This window comes from Topomyia yanbarensis, chromosome 2, assembly GCF_030247195.1.
Source record: "Topomyia yanbarensis strain Yona2022 chromosome 2, ASM3024719v1, whole genome shotgun sequence".
In the NCBI taxonomy this organism is placed as follows: Eukaryota; Metazoa; Arthropoda; class Insecta; order Diptera; family Culicidae; genus Topomyia; species Topomyia yanbarensis.
In genome coordinates, this window is record NC_080671.1 from 386,764,684 (window position 1) to 386,782,056 (window position 17,373).

The following is a 17,373-nucleotide window of genomic DNA, read 5'->3' on the forward strand; positions in this document are numbered from 1 at the left end:
GTATGTTGAGCGATTATTTTGTTAACACAGTTTGTATTTTTTTTAGATACCGATTTTACCGGTTTTACAGGTTTTTTTTCATTTCCAATACCAAAAATACCGGTTCTTAAAAATCCTCCGGTTTTCCTTACCCTAACTGGGACGTTGAATCTTGATCGAGACAAATTGGAATGGTGTAGTGCCAATATTGAACGAATATACGAAGACTGGCCAAACCTCATATCGAGCTTTCCAACAAAATTTGATTACTTCTGAGTAAAAGAACTTTTGGTTGGAATGAGTCGCAGAGAGTATGCATTAACAAAACAATCGCTGGAAGTATTTGAAATTGATTCTCGTGGAATAAAGTTGATCTTAATAATTTCATACAGGGTGATTCATCATGACTTTTTTTTTGATATCGCAAAAATTTGAAAAAATGGAGTAAATCGCGAAATGTTTGTCAATCGTAAAAAACATTTTTCCCATTTATTGTTTGAAAACAATTTCTTTTAAATGTTGACCATTCTGGCGCTTGAGGTAATCCATTCGACTGGTCCAATTTTTGATGACGGATTCGAATATTTCAAGTGGTATCTGTCTAATTAGTCGAGTAATGTTGGTTTCCAATGCTTGGGAATGTCACCGCCGCTATGTTTTCTTCAATGCGTGCTGGATGTGGTCGATTTGTTCGCTAATCATCCAATAACGAGAACTGGAACTTTTACTCTTTGATTGTACGGCGAATAGTGGAGTCAGTTGGCCGATTATGTCGACCATATTATGGTCGGAGTGCACGAAACACATTTCTCATAGATCGCTGACTTTCGAAATATAGTTGAATAATTTGAAAATGGTGAGCATACTGTGGTGGCAAACAATAGTAAACTACAATAACATGACATGCCCTGTTAAAAAACATCATGTTGAACCACCCTGTATATGCCAAGGTTTGATCCTAAAAATAAGGACATTTGAAGTAAAATAAGGACGCTTTCCAAAAACCTCGAAAATAAGGACATGTCCTTTAAAATAAAGACAGTTGGTAACCCTACCTAAAAGTTGGCGTTGGCTTTTTTTTTTTGCTAAGAGCGGGACACTCTTATTTGTACCAATACTTTTTCTTTTGAGTGTAAGTGTAAGCTCTTTTTGAAATCAAAAACATGGTTGTGCTCCAGATACCTACCTAAAAACTGAAAATTTTACAACAAGATGACGTCAAATGCTGGAACTATCAGATAAATTTAATTGTCCTAAAGAAGAACCATTGACCAATTTCAACAGCGAGAAAGAATTCTTAAATTTGTGGTGTAACGTTCAAAAAGTCAAAATCTCAAAGTGCGATGTCCTTCAGCTGTCACCCAGGATCATCGTTAGTCAAGGTGAAAATGGATTTTTTTAATTTTTGCACTGCCTTTCAATGCTAGTAGGATTAATATGATCATTATTTAATAGGAAATTATCCAAAATCCTAATTATAATAAGGTTTAATACGTACAGCGGTAAAAGTTCGGTTTTATGTCTTTTTACTACTGCGTGTCTAACTTTGTTTGCATAGTTTTCGAAATGAATTATTGTTTTTACGAGCGCTGGTATAAAAATTTTGGTTCAACTTCTTTGGATAAAGCGGCCCCGGGCTACGCAAATTTGATCGACAGCACAAGCTCACTAAGGCAAATCTAATCCAAATTGGCTGAGCGGCGCGTTTACGACCTGCGTGTAGCATCCGAATAAACTAGTTTGTTCTATCTCTGCTGGACTGACCGGTTGTAGGCTCGGTGTTCCGTTTCGTCAGCATTCTATCTAGCTAGAACATTTCCCCTCGACACAAAGGTTTTAATAACTTGCCTGCCGTTGTTCGGGGATTCAGGCAGCCAGTTCAGTTCGCATTCATCGTTGCGCAAAACACTCAATTTGTGCTGAAGTTTTCTAATTGTTTTTTATCACACTGGCGAACCGAAATTGCCGCGTCGGTTATCTTATCAATTAGCAAGTGATAGTAAAAATCGATTCCTCATTAACCGGCTGCGAAAATAGCCATCGTGGTGTGGTCACCGCAAGAACAACAACCGAAAATGCTGGGCTGAGTCAGTCTTTTGGTATCCTCGTAACAGGGTAGGAATTGGAGTGATAGTGTATTTAAACAAAAATCGCAAACCCTTCAAAAGAGAGTGCAAAAATCAATAAGTCCTTTCTTTTCCGTTTCGTAACAAAATTTAAAAAAAGCAAAACATGGCGGCATCCTAGCGAAAGAGAGTGTGAAAATCGGTTCCGAAAGAGCAGAAGATAAACTCATTAACATAAAACAATAACAAGTGAAAACAGCAACGCAAAATTCACACACGCCAGCAAACACAAGCAGGCAGAGCCGAGTGGTAATAATTTAGTGCTTGAAACTTACCCCGCCGTCGCTGGCCCGCACGCGCCGCACCTGGTAAACCCGAGTGAGTGTGACTAACCGAGTAGTGTGTGGCCGCATATTAACCCACCAGAGCATGATGGCGGATACTAACTGCAGCGGTACTTCCGCTGGGACAGCACCGATCACCGAAGTGATCCCCCAGTGGAAGAAGGAGCTGATCCAGCGCCGGAAGAATTTGGCCAAAACGATCGGTGCCGCTGCCACGCAGGTGCACGACAGTGCTTCCACGGTGGCAGCCGCACTCACAACACCGACCACACCGAGGGCTGGCCCCGGCGGTGTTCCCTTCGGTAGCGGTCAGAAAGGTATCATTACAAACAATACTAAATACGTAACTAGCATCTATCTACCTTACCTATACCTATCTGGTTCAAGTGTTTCATTTATTAACCTGTATTTCTGTCTACTAACTTACTTCCTGTTGCCCATCTTGTTACCGATAACATTCCGGGGCTATCGTGTGATCAGTCCATATAACTTCTCCGTAGGGTGGGGTGACTTTGATCAATCGAATCGTGGCACGTTCGTTGTCTGCGTGGTTTGTTTCAAAATTAGGCTTCGTTATATAAATTCTCATCACAGGCATAACGGAAAAAAAATCGACTGGTCAAAGTTAGCCCCTCCTCACGGTACTATCATTTTCAATCCATCGCAAAATATTTGTAAAAATATTTATTGTATGTCGGCTTGTTTTGTGTTTTTTGTTTGCTAGGATAAGTATCTTAACTGTAGACTTTACTAGCCTTTGGAAGGAATCGTGATAAAACTGATAACAGCGTGTGGCACCTTGACGAGAGTTGGTTGGGACACTTCTGGTAGTTCGTTTGTTTTGCCGTTAAGTGCGCAACAAGCTACCAATCAGGGGTTTGGCTTGCATTATTGCACGTGAGTTTTGTGAATGAGATAAAAAAAATATGGGACAGTTTGTGAACAGGTCGGTTCTGCGGGGACTGGTGGTTCAATTGGAATTATTTTGAAGGTGTTACAGACTGAACGAGCCTAACAAAATTTTTGGACAACGGTCTATCGACAGACAAATTGATACAACACTTGTTCTCCATCATTTACATGAAAACTGAATTTTCTTGGGAAATCTATCTACAGTTCTGCGATCATTTAGTGCAGCTCGGGGACAGATTAACAGTTTCCATGCAAGATATTTGGTTCATGGTAAAAAATCTCTCGGAGATGATATAGATTCATATATTTTGGGGAAAAAATCGTTCTACACATACCATCAAAGATAAACCATTACAGAGTTAAAATGCATCTTCTATAATTGACCTTTTTGCCCCTGGCTTAAAAAGTGTATTTTTATTATATTAGCGTCACTGGAATGTGAGAAAATATCCTAAAAATCTTTCAGTTAGTAAGTTTAAGCAACCGTTTAGAAGTAACATATTTAAAAGTTATCGTTTTTGCCGAACCACAATTGCAGACGAGACAGGCTATGTCGCCCGCTAAAACACTGCTTAAGGGCAATTGCAGCGGTCGTGATTCTGAATGTGATGTTCATTGTACGGTTCAAATATGTACGGGCGTAGAGACTTTGCGATCGCGTGTATCATCGCGAAGGGCTCGAGCATTTGTACGTTCAATTGCGTGTGCGTTTGTATGTCGCGTGTGCTAACGTGCATAAATTCTATTTTATAACCGTGTACCTTTCGCATATTCGCGTGTGTTGCTAGAAGAAAATGAGATCTTCCATATCACTAGAGTTCCCGGTCATGTCGCCATGAAAGGTGTTGTCTAGTGGAAATGAGCTTTATTTTTAAATGGTCCGACTGAATGTATGGACCTAAGTTATTAGGACGTAGGATAATGATTTCTGGACGTGACTGATTCATGATCGCGCAAACACGGACGTTTGTAGGTTTGCGTTTGACACCGCGTTTGAACCTGCGTGAGTGCTAAACCTTATTACCGGGGTGTTATCAAGTTTTCACGTTCGCGGGCGTAAGTGTGCTTTGTTTATCGCGAAGGGCTTAAGCGTTCGTATGTTGACGTGCTTGTCGCGTGTGCTCGCGTGCATGTGACTTCGCGTGTACAAAACTCGATTTTGTAACCATTCACATATTCGCGTGCGTTCTTGAATTGTCACGCGGACCGTCAGTCTGATATTTAGTTTTCGGTGTACAATTCACATTCTGACAGGGAATGAGTCACCCCATATCACTAGAGTTCTCGGTCATGTCGTGTTGTCCAGTGGATATGAGAATTTTCTTCTTTTAATTGCCCCAATTGAAGACATGGACCTAGTCTGCTGATACCAGGGATTGAAACTTCCGGAAGTGACCGATACATGATCGTGCGATCGCGGGAGTTTTTAGGCTCACGCTTGAGAGCGGATTTGAAAATTTATAAAGACGTTCATTTTATCACCGGGATGTTATCATGTTTGCGAGATCGCGGGTGTAAGTGCCGTGGATGGTCGCGAAGGGCTCAAACATTTGTCTGTTAACGGATTTGTCACGTGTATGTGACTTCGCGTGTATAATTTCAATTTTATAATCATGTGGCGTGTATTATTGAATGATCGTACGCGGGCCGTGAATCTGATGCTTAATTTTTGTTGTATGGTACAGCTGGTAGAAGGGATTCAGTTTCCCCATATCACTAGAGTTCCCGGTCATGTCGCTTTAGGGTGTCCCAAAATGACATAATGTTAAAAAAGTCATCGGGCTCACTTCTTAAATGAAAGGTTAGGGTATTAGAACCACTTTCTTCTTCGGAGTGAGTTTGCTAAAACGCTTCTTACTGGTGGCGAATTTTGATTTTTTGAAAAATGGGCCGATTTTGGATGAAATTTCAAATTTATGCCTGTGTAAGTGGTCCTGAACTGTCTTAGATTTTTTTTCAGCATTTTTTATTTTTCTGGAGATCCAAACGGAGAAGTTTGGTTAGTTAATTTGTACAAATTTTGAGTTATAAGAGCGGCAGAGCCATTAAAACTTAGTAAAAAGTGAAATTTTTGGTATTTTTCAGTATTTTTTCTTCAAAACTGGGTATCTACAAAATTTTAAAAGTACAGAAAACACTGTATATAGTTGAGCCGAATACAGGGGCGTAATTTTGCTGCAGAAAATGTATAGCTTCGGCTAATGGGGTATGAGTTATTTAAGTTTTTGTTAGATAACCTTTGACATTTTTAGCAATTTATCAAAAATAATGCTGTTCCAAAAAGTAAATTCAAGTTCAAATGTGCTTTGACCACACATTGTTTTTCGAAAAACAGAAGGAAAATGATGAAAAATGACGTTTTCTGTACGTCTTTAGTATGTCAGGACGAGGTTTAATGAGCATCTGATGATTTTTTTGTAACTTAAATTATAAAAATAATGATAACTTTGCTAATGACGCCAAGTCTCTAATTATTTTTTGAAGAGTTAATTCTCCATAATTACTTCTAGGAGGCATCTTCAACAAAATAATTGTGTCAGAAGATGCGCTGTATTCTGTTGTAAAACTTTTTTGAAGATATTTGCCCCAAATTTGACTATTTTGGAATTATGTGATCTAATGAGTAAATATCAGTTTTTCAACACTCACCTCACTCTTCTGAATTTTTCTCCACTTTACAGTTACTAACATGAAAATAGGACTTTATATACAAAATGTAAATTCAGCCTTCAAATATACGCCATAACTTGCCATTAGGTCGACATATTTGTTTAATTGTAGTGATTTTCAAACCTGCTAGGTGGCTATTAGCATACAAAATAATTTTTAAAAAATCGTCGAATGCTCATAAAAACCGATTCTGATGCACTAGAGACAAGCTAAAAACGCCATTTTTCATCATTTTCCTTCTATTTTCCGAAAAATAATATGCGGACTAAGCCCACTTAAGTTGTTTTATTTTCTAGAACAGTGTTATTTTTGATGAATATCATAAAATGTCAAAAGGTTATTTAACAAAAACTTAAATAAGTTATACCCCATTGCACAGTGGTCCAGATCGCTAATTTAGGAGGAATTTTTACTTTCTGACAAACCTGTATAATTTAGCCGTATCATGTCTTAGGATGAATTTGTGTACTTTAGAAGATGCTTCTTTTTATTGGAATAGTTATTAGGGTGGTTCTAATTTATCTAAAATACGAAAATAAACTTTTTACTGATGAAAGATAGAGCTCCACAGTCTTCCACAAAGTTGTAAAGTAACTTATTTTGAATAAATTTGTTGAACATATTAAAGCTCTATCTCTTTTAGTTTTTGTTATACAAGAAATTTAAAAAAAAAGATTAGGGTGTTCCTGAAAAAAACGTTTTTTTAGTATAACTTTCGTATCTTTTACTTTTTGTTAACACAACCTTTGAACAGCTTATTGAAAACTTCAAGCCGAGTATTTTTCTCCAAGACACCGAAGGTCTAACTTTTTTCTTTAAAAAGTTATGGACACTTTTCGTTAAAAAAATAGCCTATTTCAAGGCTCAATATCGCTGATGCGGGCACCTAAAATTGAATTCTGTTTCCACCACATGAAAGACCATACTTATTAGTATATTTGAGCAAAAATTGGCGAATACGATATTTTTTTAAAATTTGCAATTTAGATTTAAAGTTTGTAGTTTTGCAGGTTCAACGCATTAAAGCATTTACACACATATCGTTGTATTATGAAAAAAGCCACTTTCAAATATCATTCTCTCATCGCAGCAAGCTTTGCATAAGTGAAACGACTGTCAAAAAAGGTTTCTGATTTTATTCGTTTTAAATAAAACTAGTAAATATGGATATTAGTCGAAGAGAGTTGGCGAATTTGCTTATTGCTGGTAAAAAGACAGATGAACTGCTTAAGTTCATTACAAGTAGTAATCCAAATGTAAAATTGAGACTTGTTAATGTTCGAAAGAAATTTTATATTTTGTTAAAACAACCTTTGAACAGCTTTTAGAAAACTTCAATCCACGTTTTTTCATAACTCTGAAAGTCTAACTTTATACTTTCAAAAGTTATGGAAACTTTTCGCTCATAAATAGCCCTTTTTCAAATGTCATTATCTCTGATTGGGGCAAATAAAAGTAAGTTCGGATTGAACCATAGAAAAGAACATACTTTTAAGTATATTTGAGCAAAAATTGGAAAATATTATTTTTTTTAAGCATGTAATTTTAAATTTACTAACCAAAGTTTTAAATTTTATCGCATAGCGACATAAAAGAAATTGCCTAAAGCCTTTGTATTTCCTTTTCTGTTTTGCTTACATATCAACAATACAGAATGTGTTCATTAAAAATAATTTGGCTATGACAACAATTTATGATTTATATAAGGAGAATTTATTCAATGCCAATTAATTCAAAAGTAGATGCATTGCATTTTCAGGTATATCCAGCGGTGCTCGTTGAATTCGACGTTTACATTTAAGAGAAATTATAGGATCTGATGAAACAAGAAGTCTCTTGAAAACGTCATCAAGATTGACGAGTCGATCGAATTTGCGTGCGTGGAATTCTCGGAATCTGCGAATACTTTTATTCCTGGTTTCTTGAACTTCTTCACTGCACATACCTACTGGCAGCATGTTATGTTGAATAATGCTTCCTCCATGGACCAGGAGTTTATGCACGGTTGGTGAGAGAGCGTACCAACCATACAGGCGTACATAAAGCAATCGTGTATCTTCGGCGTAACTCCGGTAAGCATCCGCGTTAATTTCCAATTTGCTGTTGATGATTGTTAATAGCACATACATACGTTCTAGCAACATTTCGTCCAACCCGGTTTCTTCTGCAACGACATCTCGGTTTCTGAAAAATTTTCGAGCTGTGTTACCATCGTTAGAATTTCCGCCACCTGGCAAAGGTTCGCTAATACGAAGACCTAAACGGTCACGTAACGCTTGTCGAATTTTTATTTGTCGTTCCTTAAGCTCGCTGGTATTTTTGCCTACGCGCCAACGCGGTTTTGCTAGAGCTAAACGGTAAGCAATATTCAATAGTAACTCCATTGCTCGTATTAATGCATGTAAAGGTGAAAAAACATATAAACTATCCGGTGGATCGCTGGCTTCCAGTAAAGGATCATTCAATCGCTTTCCGGAGCGTTTGCATATATAACACGCTTGAGACGGTGTGCCTGTTACGTCATTCACTACCTTCGTATCAACCATGGAAAATATGAAGCTTGAACTAATCGGAATCTTGCGCATATTAACATTTACTATAGTCGGGACTAATTCATCGATTTGCTTGTTCATCGCGGCAACTTCATCCTTTGTTAGTTCAGGATTTTCCTTCTTGAAAATTAATTTTACTGGTCGGCACAGGGATACTGAAGATGGAAAATCATTATTCCAAAGAATGCAATCTCTTGACTCATCTTTCCGGCGACTAACTACACGTAAAGGTACTATAGATAGAGCAAATATATGCGAATCGTTATACTCGAATAGTTCTCCATTTTCATCTTCGTCAACGCACATTTGCTTGTATCTATGTTCAAGTGGAAAAGAGACTGTCAGTCAAAGTTTAGAAGAAAAATAATGTTGCCTACCGGGAATGGTTGCTGCTTCCATCGCAGCCCCACTTAAAGATAACAAACGTATTATCCTCAGGATGCAGTGGTAGAACTCCAATATTCAGAAACGAGATGAGTCGTTCCACGGTATGGTTAACAAGAGCTTGAAGGGGAACATACGCACAAGAAGGCTGAACAGAAATTCCTGAAAAAAATTGTTGATTCAGGGACGAATCTTTGAGAATAGTACATACCGATCGGATAGCATAGTTTCTTTTCTTCTACTATTTTATTATACGCGGGATAAATGTCCAAACCCTTCTGCATAACTGAGCTGCGTATGTTTTGGTACTGCGCCTTAGAAAAATCATTTTCACAAATAAATCTAAGTGCCTCCTCCGCAGTAAACGCTTCTGCAGTCGGGACAGCCATAGATCCTAAATTCTCTACGGTAGATCTGACGGGACTTTTCGACAATCGTTCGATTTGTCTGCCAACTAAACGGAAACCAGTAGAATTAGCGTTGACGGCTGACGCTAAACCAAGTTCTTCCGTGGAATACTTATCGCGCAACTTTCCTAATCTTTTTATTTTGGCTCTGCGACATATTTCGGAAAATGGTTTCCTCTTTCGGCCTTTACCTTTACCTTCGACTTCGAATCTTAGCTTTCCTTCAAGCCACACAAAATTTTCCAGCTCAAACCGAATTTGCGTGCGCTTACTCCGAATCCACAACCTTCTAAATTCCAACATGAAGATTTTTATTTTCTTCCGAGCACTAACAAGTCTCAATTTTACATTTGGATTACTACTTGTAATGAACTTAAGCAGTTCATCTGTCTTTTTACCAGCAATAAGCAAATTCGCCAACTCTCTTCGACTAATATCCATATTTACTAGTTTTATTTAAAACGAATAAAATCAGAAACCTTTTTTGACAGTCGTTTCACTTATGCAAAGCTTGCTGCGATGAGAGAATGATATTTGAAAGTGGCTTTTTTCATAATACAACGATATGTGTGTAAATGCTTTAATGCGTTGAACCTGCAAAACTACAAACTTTAAATCTAAATTGCAAATTTTAAAAAAATATCGTATTCGCCAATTTTTGCTCAAATATACTAATAAGTATGGTCTTTCATGTGGTGGAAACAGAATTCAATTTTAGGTGCCCGCATCAGCGATATTGAGCCTTGAAATAGGCTATTTTTTTAACGAAAAGTGTCCATAACTTTTTAAAGAAAAAAGTTAGACCTTCGGTGTCTTGGAGAAAAATACTCGGCTTGAAGTTTTCAATAAGCTGTTCAAAGGTTGTGTTAACAAAAAGTAAAAGATACGAAAGTTATACTAAAAAAACGTTTTTTTCAGGAACACCCTAATCTTTTTTTTTAAATTTCTTGTATAACAAAAACTAAAAGAGATAGAGCTTTAATATGTTCAACAAATTTATTCAAAATAAGTTACTTTACAACTTTGTGGAAGACTGTGGAGCTCTATCTTTCATCAGTAAAAAGTTTATTTTCGTATTTTAGATAAATTAGAACCACCCTAATAACTATTCCAATAAAAAGAAGCATCTTCTAAAGTACACAAATTCATCCTAAGACATGATACGGCTAAATTATACAGGTTTGTCAGAAAGTAAAAATTCCTCCTAAATTAGCGATCTGGACCACTGTGCATTGGCCGTAGCTATACACTTTCTGCAGCAAAATTACGCCCCTGTATTCGGCTCAACTATATAAAGTGTTTTCTATACTTTTAAAATTTTGTAGATACCCAGTTTTGAAGAAAAAGTACTGAAAAACATCAAAAATTTTACTTTTTACTAAGTTTTAATGGCTCTGCCGCTCTTATAATTCAAAATTTGTACAAACTAACTATCCAAACTTCTCCATTAGGACCTTCAGAAAATAAAAAAATGCTGAAAAAAATCTAAGCTTGTTCAGGAGCACTTCAAGGGGCATGCATTTGAAATTTTACCCAAAATCAGCCCATTTTTCAAAAAATCAAAATTCGCCACCAGTAGGGAGCATTTTAGCAAATTCACTCCGAAGAAGAAAGTGGTCCTAATACCCTAACCTTTCATTTAAGAAATGAGCCCGATGACTTTTTTAACATGATGTCATTTTGGGACACCCTAGTCGCTATGTTGTATAGTGTTGTTTACTGAATATGAGCGTCATTTTTGTTTATTGTTCCAACTGAAGGCATGAGTCTAGGCTGCTAGGACCGTGGTTATACTTCCGGACGTGACCGTTTTATGATCACCCGAGTGGTAGGTTAATGTTTGAGACCGCGTCTGTAAGTTTATAGGTGCTGCAATGTTTACTTAACTACGGGGGTGTTTTAATGTTGGCGAAATCGCAGGCGTAAGTATGTGAGATGATCGCAATTGCATGGTCGCGTTTGTACCTTGGTTCGTGTTATCGCGAAGGCCACGAGCGTTTGTACGTTTGTACCTATATGAGTATAGATAGAGTATAGTATAGAGATATAGTAATAAAATAAATCATAACATGTCGAATAAGGAAAAAAAGATGCAAAGAGATTGATTAGAAGTGTATAAATTGACAGATACTATTTTACATGAGTAATGGAAAAGCAAACTAATAGAAGTACAAAAGAAACAGACTAATAACCTACTTTAACTCGTCTTAATGCAGCAAATGTTGTTTATTTACCATTAACTACAATTGCATTCTGTTAGAATTTCATCATGCAGTGCTGACCAGGAATGGATGACTCATGTGCGTCGGTAAATTAACTGTACCTTAATTTATCCAATCTGACCTTCCCGAATGAATAGAATCGAATGCTCAAATTGAACAACGGAAGTATTAGTTCTATTAGTACTATTCTATCATATACGTCAGTTCTGCATCCATTCCCTAACCCAACTGTCACAACTACTCAGACGAACATACACAGATAGACAGCAGACTAGGTTTTTACTTATGTATTTATTAAATTAAATTAATTTAATTAGCCTGTGCACGATGGCGAAGTCGACCGATAAATGGACACACAATGACCCCCACTGTGAGCCCCGTCCACCAACACTACGTACCATTAAATTGTGGAACAATATCAAATATCATACAAACACGGGCCACAGTAAAAGTCAATCCACCGTGACCCACCAGCCGGCCATGCCAGCGCGCACAGGCTAGTTGTTGAGGGTTAGTATGAGCAGGGACAGAGTATGAAAAAAACAAAACATAAAAAGGCCCATATGCCCTCTCGGTCTCTTCGATGCACTACTATCGAGGCGTAATACAATAACCATCTTAAAGCAATAGTCTGTCGGGGGTTCTTTAGCACTGATGCACGCAATATGCTTGATGATGTTTGTAATACCGTCAAACCACTCAACCTAGGGGAGAACGTTTCCATGTGTTTGGTTTATTGAACTTTTTATCTCTTTTTCTTTTATATTAGGATAGGATAGGATACTTTAGGTACTATCTCTAATTAAAAAGTATGCCACTTATCATATTTTTTTTTGTTTCCACTGGAAGGCTGAAAACCTTTGACATAGAAAAGCGTACTAATATCTCTCAGTTAAGCAACTTTAGTATTGCTTTAGAAGTAAATTAGTTGAAAGTTGCTGTACTACATAAAAATATCATCATTATTATTATTGAAATTATGCATCTCAGCAAGTTATACAATTCCTTCTTTGTGTCCATATCATTATCCCCTTCCGTTTATTTATGGTGACGTCATGTTATGTATACTATGAAATTGCAGCGAAATAAAAAATGATTGGGATAGACGTTCAAAGAACTGGTTGTAAAGAATGTTAAGTGACAAAAATTACAAAACTCCTCGAAAATTTTTCAAATATTTAAAGTGTTTTTGAACTACTTTATTAGTAAAGCGTAATTCAACGATTTTCATCACTCAGCAACCCCCCCTCCCCCCGACCAAAACCCAATTTATGGCTACACCACTGGTTCAATACTTTAGGTGTCACGAAAAGTTTGTTAAATATTGTGTTCAGAACGAAGCATAAAAATAACTCGAATCTATCAATATGACCGATACAAATCGTTTCAATGCCAGTGATGTAAAACAGTCTACACGTTGCCGCGAAGCATAAAATACCTTAGCATTTGTCATTTATTCAAAAACTGAGGTAAGGTTTTTTTGCGGGCCAATGAAAAAAACAAAAAAAGAAAACAGTTTTGGGGTGCAAAAAGCTTATATTTTCGTCTCTACTTACAAATTTTCAAGACGAAAAAACAAAATGGCGTGGTGACGTTCTGTCAAAGGATTGGTGCGGGTGGAATTCCAAAATTGCGTACATTAAGGCTCAAAAGTAAGCTAAATTTTTGGAGGAATGACCTAAGGTCGGATAAAAAACTTCAAATTTGACGTAATGGTGCGATCTCAAACTTAGGCATCGATTTTTCTAACCTAAAAATAGTGAATACAAAGAATTGGTAGATTTTATAGGTCATTCTTCCTATGAAAAAGGTTTTCTTTCTAGAGGTCAAAAGATGAAGTCCTTAAATTGAACGTTTTCAATTGCACGCAATTTTGAAAAATCACGTTTTAAGATAAACGCGTTTAAAGTTTTGAGAACACTTTCGATGAATTATTCGTGGTAGATTGGCAATATTTTGTAACAATTACAAGGAATTATAGATTTTGGGCATCACTGATAACGAATCTGAAGTCAGTTTTTCGAAATTCAAAATTGCCGATCCAACATGACGGACCCCCACTAAAAATAAGTGGTCAAAATCAAGCAAAAAAAGGTTTTGTGATTTATAAACACAACTTTGAGTTAATTTGTATCAAAATCCAATATGGCGGACCAAAAAGTGACGTTAACAATTTTTTACCAAAATTTTTCGTTTTTCACCGTTTTCTGTGGTTGTTTGACAATTCAGGATTAGTCGGCGATGCCTCTATAGCCCAAGCCGTGAAATACGTTCTCGAGACGTGTACACAGTACACAGTGCAACGCGAAGCATTCTGGGAACGTGTCTTAAAAAGGCGCGCGCCTCAAGCCGATAGCGTCCCAAGGTGGCGAGGAAGCCGCTTCGAACAATGGCCTGTAGAAACCTGCTTAACACAATATAGACATTTATACCGTTCAAAAAATGCAAAGAAATGAAGATCATTTTTTTGTGAACCTTTCCTTAAGCACTTTAAAGTCGTCTGTAGAAAAGTTTTAATAATGACATTACAAAGAAATAAGAAGAGATGCCAATATGACGCTTTTGTAACTGTGTGTATTTTTGAAGGATCGCACGCGGACCGTGATTCTGATATTTAATCTTGAGTGTATAGTTCAGATGCTAGAAGAGTGTCAGTTTCCTCATATCACTAGAGTTCCCGGCCGTGTTGTCTAGTGGAAATTAGTGACATATTTTTGATTGGCCAACTGAAGGTATGATGCTAGGCTGTCAGGACCGAGCTTAGGGACTTCCGGACGTGATCGATTCATTCATGCTTCAATCCAGTGGTAGCTCAGTCCTGTCACTAAGTTAGTGTCGGATTCTGATGAGACGAAATCGAAACGCAAATGCCATAACTAACAAAAAACGACATTATTCCGATCAGTCCAACTGAAGGTAATAAGTTGAGAGAAGGATAATATAACAGAAACCCCAGTTTAGATATCGATATTTGAGATAATAATTTAATTTGTTTTCAACAAAATCTTAATTACGTGTTAAATACCTATTCTATAACTAGAAATTATACAAAAAAATCAGACGACTTACGCATGTCAAATTTGGACGGTAATTTTACACTATTCATGTTATATGACCGCGTTATATATTTTCCAACCATATTGATAAATAAATAAATCGTAATGCATTGGTTTTTGTCATCCAAGAAAGCTGTATCTTTGAATCAACGTGTAGAATGGTTAAAATAATCGTTGGAGAAAGTACGTGAAGTCATGTAAACTTGTGGAAAGGAAATAGGTCAACACACAATATGAACAATTCATAAACTATGTCATAATTTTGTGGGTGGGAGGGAGTATGACAAAATTTGACATTTTGCGACGTAAGAGCAGGGATGCGAACGGTACCGGTAAACTACATTTTTTCCGGTACATTTACATTTGCACAAGCCTTACAGCTCGCTAGAGCGTCGCATCACTACAGCTCTTGCCAGAACGGTAGCCAAACCGAATACACTTTTCCGTACAGCAGTAAATACATTTTTGTTTTGTTGCTGTTCTCCGACTGCTCGGTGAGAGTGTGGCGTAGTAAAGTTTGACCTCTCGCTTTGTACACTTTTCTCTGCATAGTCAAAGGGAGAGGCCCGCACACGAAAGCGTTGATGCTGGTCGTGGCGTGAATGAACCGCCACATTCATTGTCGTCGTTTGTGGTTAAAAATATTAAATGGCGTAAAAATATTAAAAAGTGTAAAATAAGGAAAGAGAAGCGGTACCGCTCGCGTCTGGTGGCATTTTTTGTCATGTTACTGCTTTGCACACAGGCTGCCGTACAGCGGGGGGCGTCCTGCACTAGCGAACGACAGCAGCGTCGTGTGAGAAATTAGAACATAGGCAGGAATATTACAACCCAGAGATGCAAGATACTTTTTTCAAATGTCTGCAATAATAATTTTAAGTGTCTGTTAACCCATTCATGCCCATGTTTTTTGTAGACAACAACGTTTTTAAGCAGCTATAACTTTTGGTTTAGGCAAGAATTGCTCCCAAAAAAGTAAGGATAATAAATATGACTATTACCTTTTATTTGAGCACTAAAAGATATGGGCTCTAAAACTGAAGTTATTACAATTAACCTGATTGGATTCTGATGGAGCAGTGCTGCCAGGAACAGTTTACGTTGAAGACGAAAAATGAAATTTTGATATATCTTCGTTACTTTGCAATATTATTGAAAACTGATAAAACCTATCTATTAAGCCCGTCTTCGACTACATTTTCTACGTAATTGGACTGTTGAAAAAATTCTAGGAAAATTGCATTAAGCATTGAAAAGTAAAACTTGCGCAGCTTCTAGCACTGCGATAGAAGTACCTATCTTTATGGAAAAAGATTTTTCGAATTTCTTGACCCCACCACTTTCAAAGAAAAATTGTTTTGGACCCCTGTATGCACAAGAAAAAAGTTGGGCATGAAAGGATTAAGTACCAAAAATGTCAGGAAAACTATTCTTGGCCGATGACTTATTAATGATGCGTTACATTAAATGAAAATAGTGCATTTATAGCCCAAGATAAGTAGAGAGAAATAGTTTATGGAGGAAAAACCTAAAGTAGATAAAGCTGTAATTTGAAACTAGTGTAACTAAAGCCTTTATTTTCAAAAATCTGTAAATATCTGCAAAAAAAACTTAAAAATACGTAAATATCTGTAACCAAACTAAAAAATCTGCAAATAAATGCGTCATCGAAAAAATCAGCAGCTAAAAGTAGCCATTTTGCATCCTTGCGTAAGAGGGGGAAGGAGTAAGCTAAAACATGACGTAACACATTTTTACAGGTTTAGTCAATTTTGGGACATTATGGCGTAGCGTATTTCATGAATAATCTCCTACGCGAGAGAAATGTTACACGTTCGAGTACACACCTGCACCTGGAAAAATCAATCCATACGAGAAACCTAAACTCGATGCTCGAAAGGGTTAAACAACTCAACAACCCGAAAGCGTCAATTCGGTATCCTGCTCTAGTCTAGTCTACCTATACTGTTTCTTTCCGTGCAATCCAGCTTCTTCCCGGCCTTGTTTGCGATGTTTTTTCTTTCTTTCTTTCTGCGCTGCGAAAAAATTGCTCACTTGTGCTATTTTCCCCCCTCCACAAGCTGGCGGGGCCGCGCGCCGACCGCTGAGTTCAGCTATCGAATTCGATGTTGGCTTTTCGTTTGGTTGTTTTTTTTATTTCGGGATCACTTGAACAAACCCGAAACTTTGTGGGAAACAGTGAGCCGAATCAACAACAAAAAAAATGTGAAAGTAGAACAATGAGCAGCTTTTGTGCTAATTTATCTGCTCACAGCCGCCGGATGGGAATGGAACTGTTTGTGCATTTAACCTATTGAGTCGGCGCGGTAATGTTTTGATAATTTTGGACTATTTTTGAAGTGTAATTTTCACGCCAATTAACATTAACATTTTTTGTGGGCGTTCGTAATTGATGGCTTCTAGTCGGAATAAAATTGTTTTTTTTTTTTTTTTTTTTCAATTTGTTTATTTGATAAGGCACGTATGCGTTAGCTCAAAGGTGCCATTTTTTCATTGTTTTACATTTTGAATTTCTTAAAACTAGGGGGTTACACATTTCAATATTATTTTGTTTTATATGATGAAACTTAAAAAAAAAAATTTACAGCTAACTTATACATATAAAAGAGGGTATAATATAATATTCGTAAAATTTGGGGGACGGGTCATTTTGTGTGTTCTTTTTATAGTAATTCACTTTATGATTTTTAGAAGGGAGATTGTAGGAGAAATTAATTATTAACTAAGCGGAACATTTTACAAGCTTATTAACTAGAAATA

The 17,373-nt window shown here is 37.0% G+C and overlaps 1 protein-coding gene across 7 annotated transcripts in view; it reads left to right on the forward strand.

Annotated features, from left to right (window-relative positions):
- The window catches only part of LOC131684722 (mucin-5AC), a 768,934-nt gene that overhangs the window by 7,790 nt on the left and 743,771 nt on the right, over positions 1-17,373 (forward strand). For 2 of the 7 annotated variants that reach the window (XM_058967832.1, XM_058967838.1), the window contains exon 1: positions 1,719-2,706. In XM_058967832.1, the coding sequence (XP_058823815.1) occupies positions 2,475-2,706 (232 nt within the window). In that variant the 5' untranslated portion in view covers positions 1,719-2,474. Of the gene's footprint in view, positions 1-1,713; positions 2,707-17,373 lie in introns of those variants that run through there. The other 5 variants (XM_058967834.1, XM_058967833.1, XM_058967835.1 and 2 more) reach the window with 5 other exon arrangements.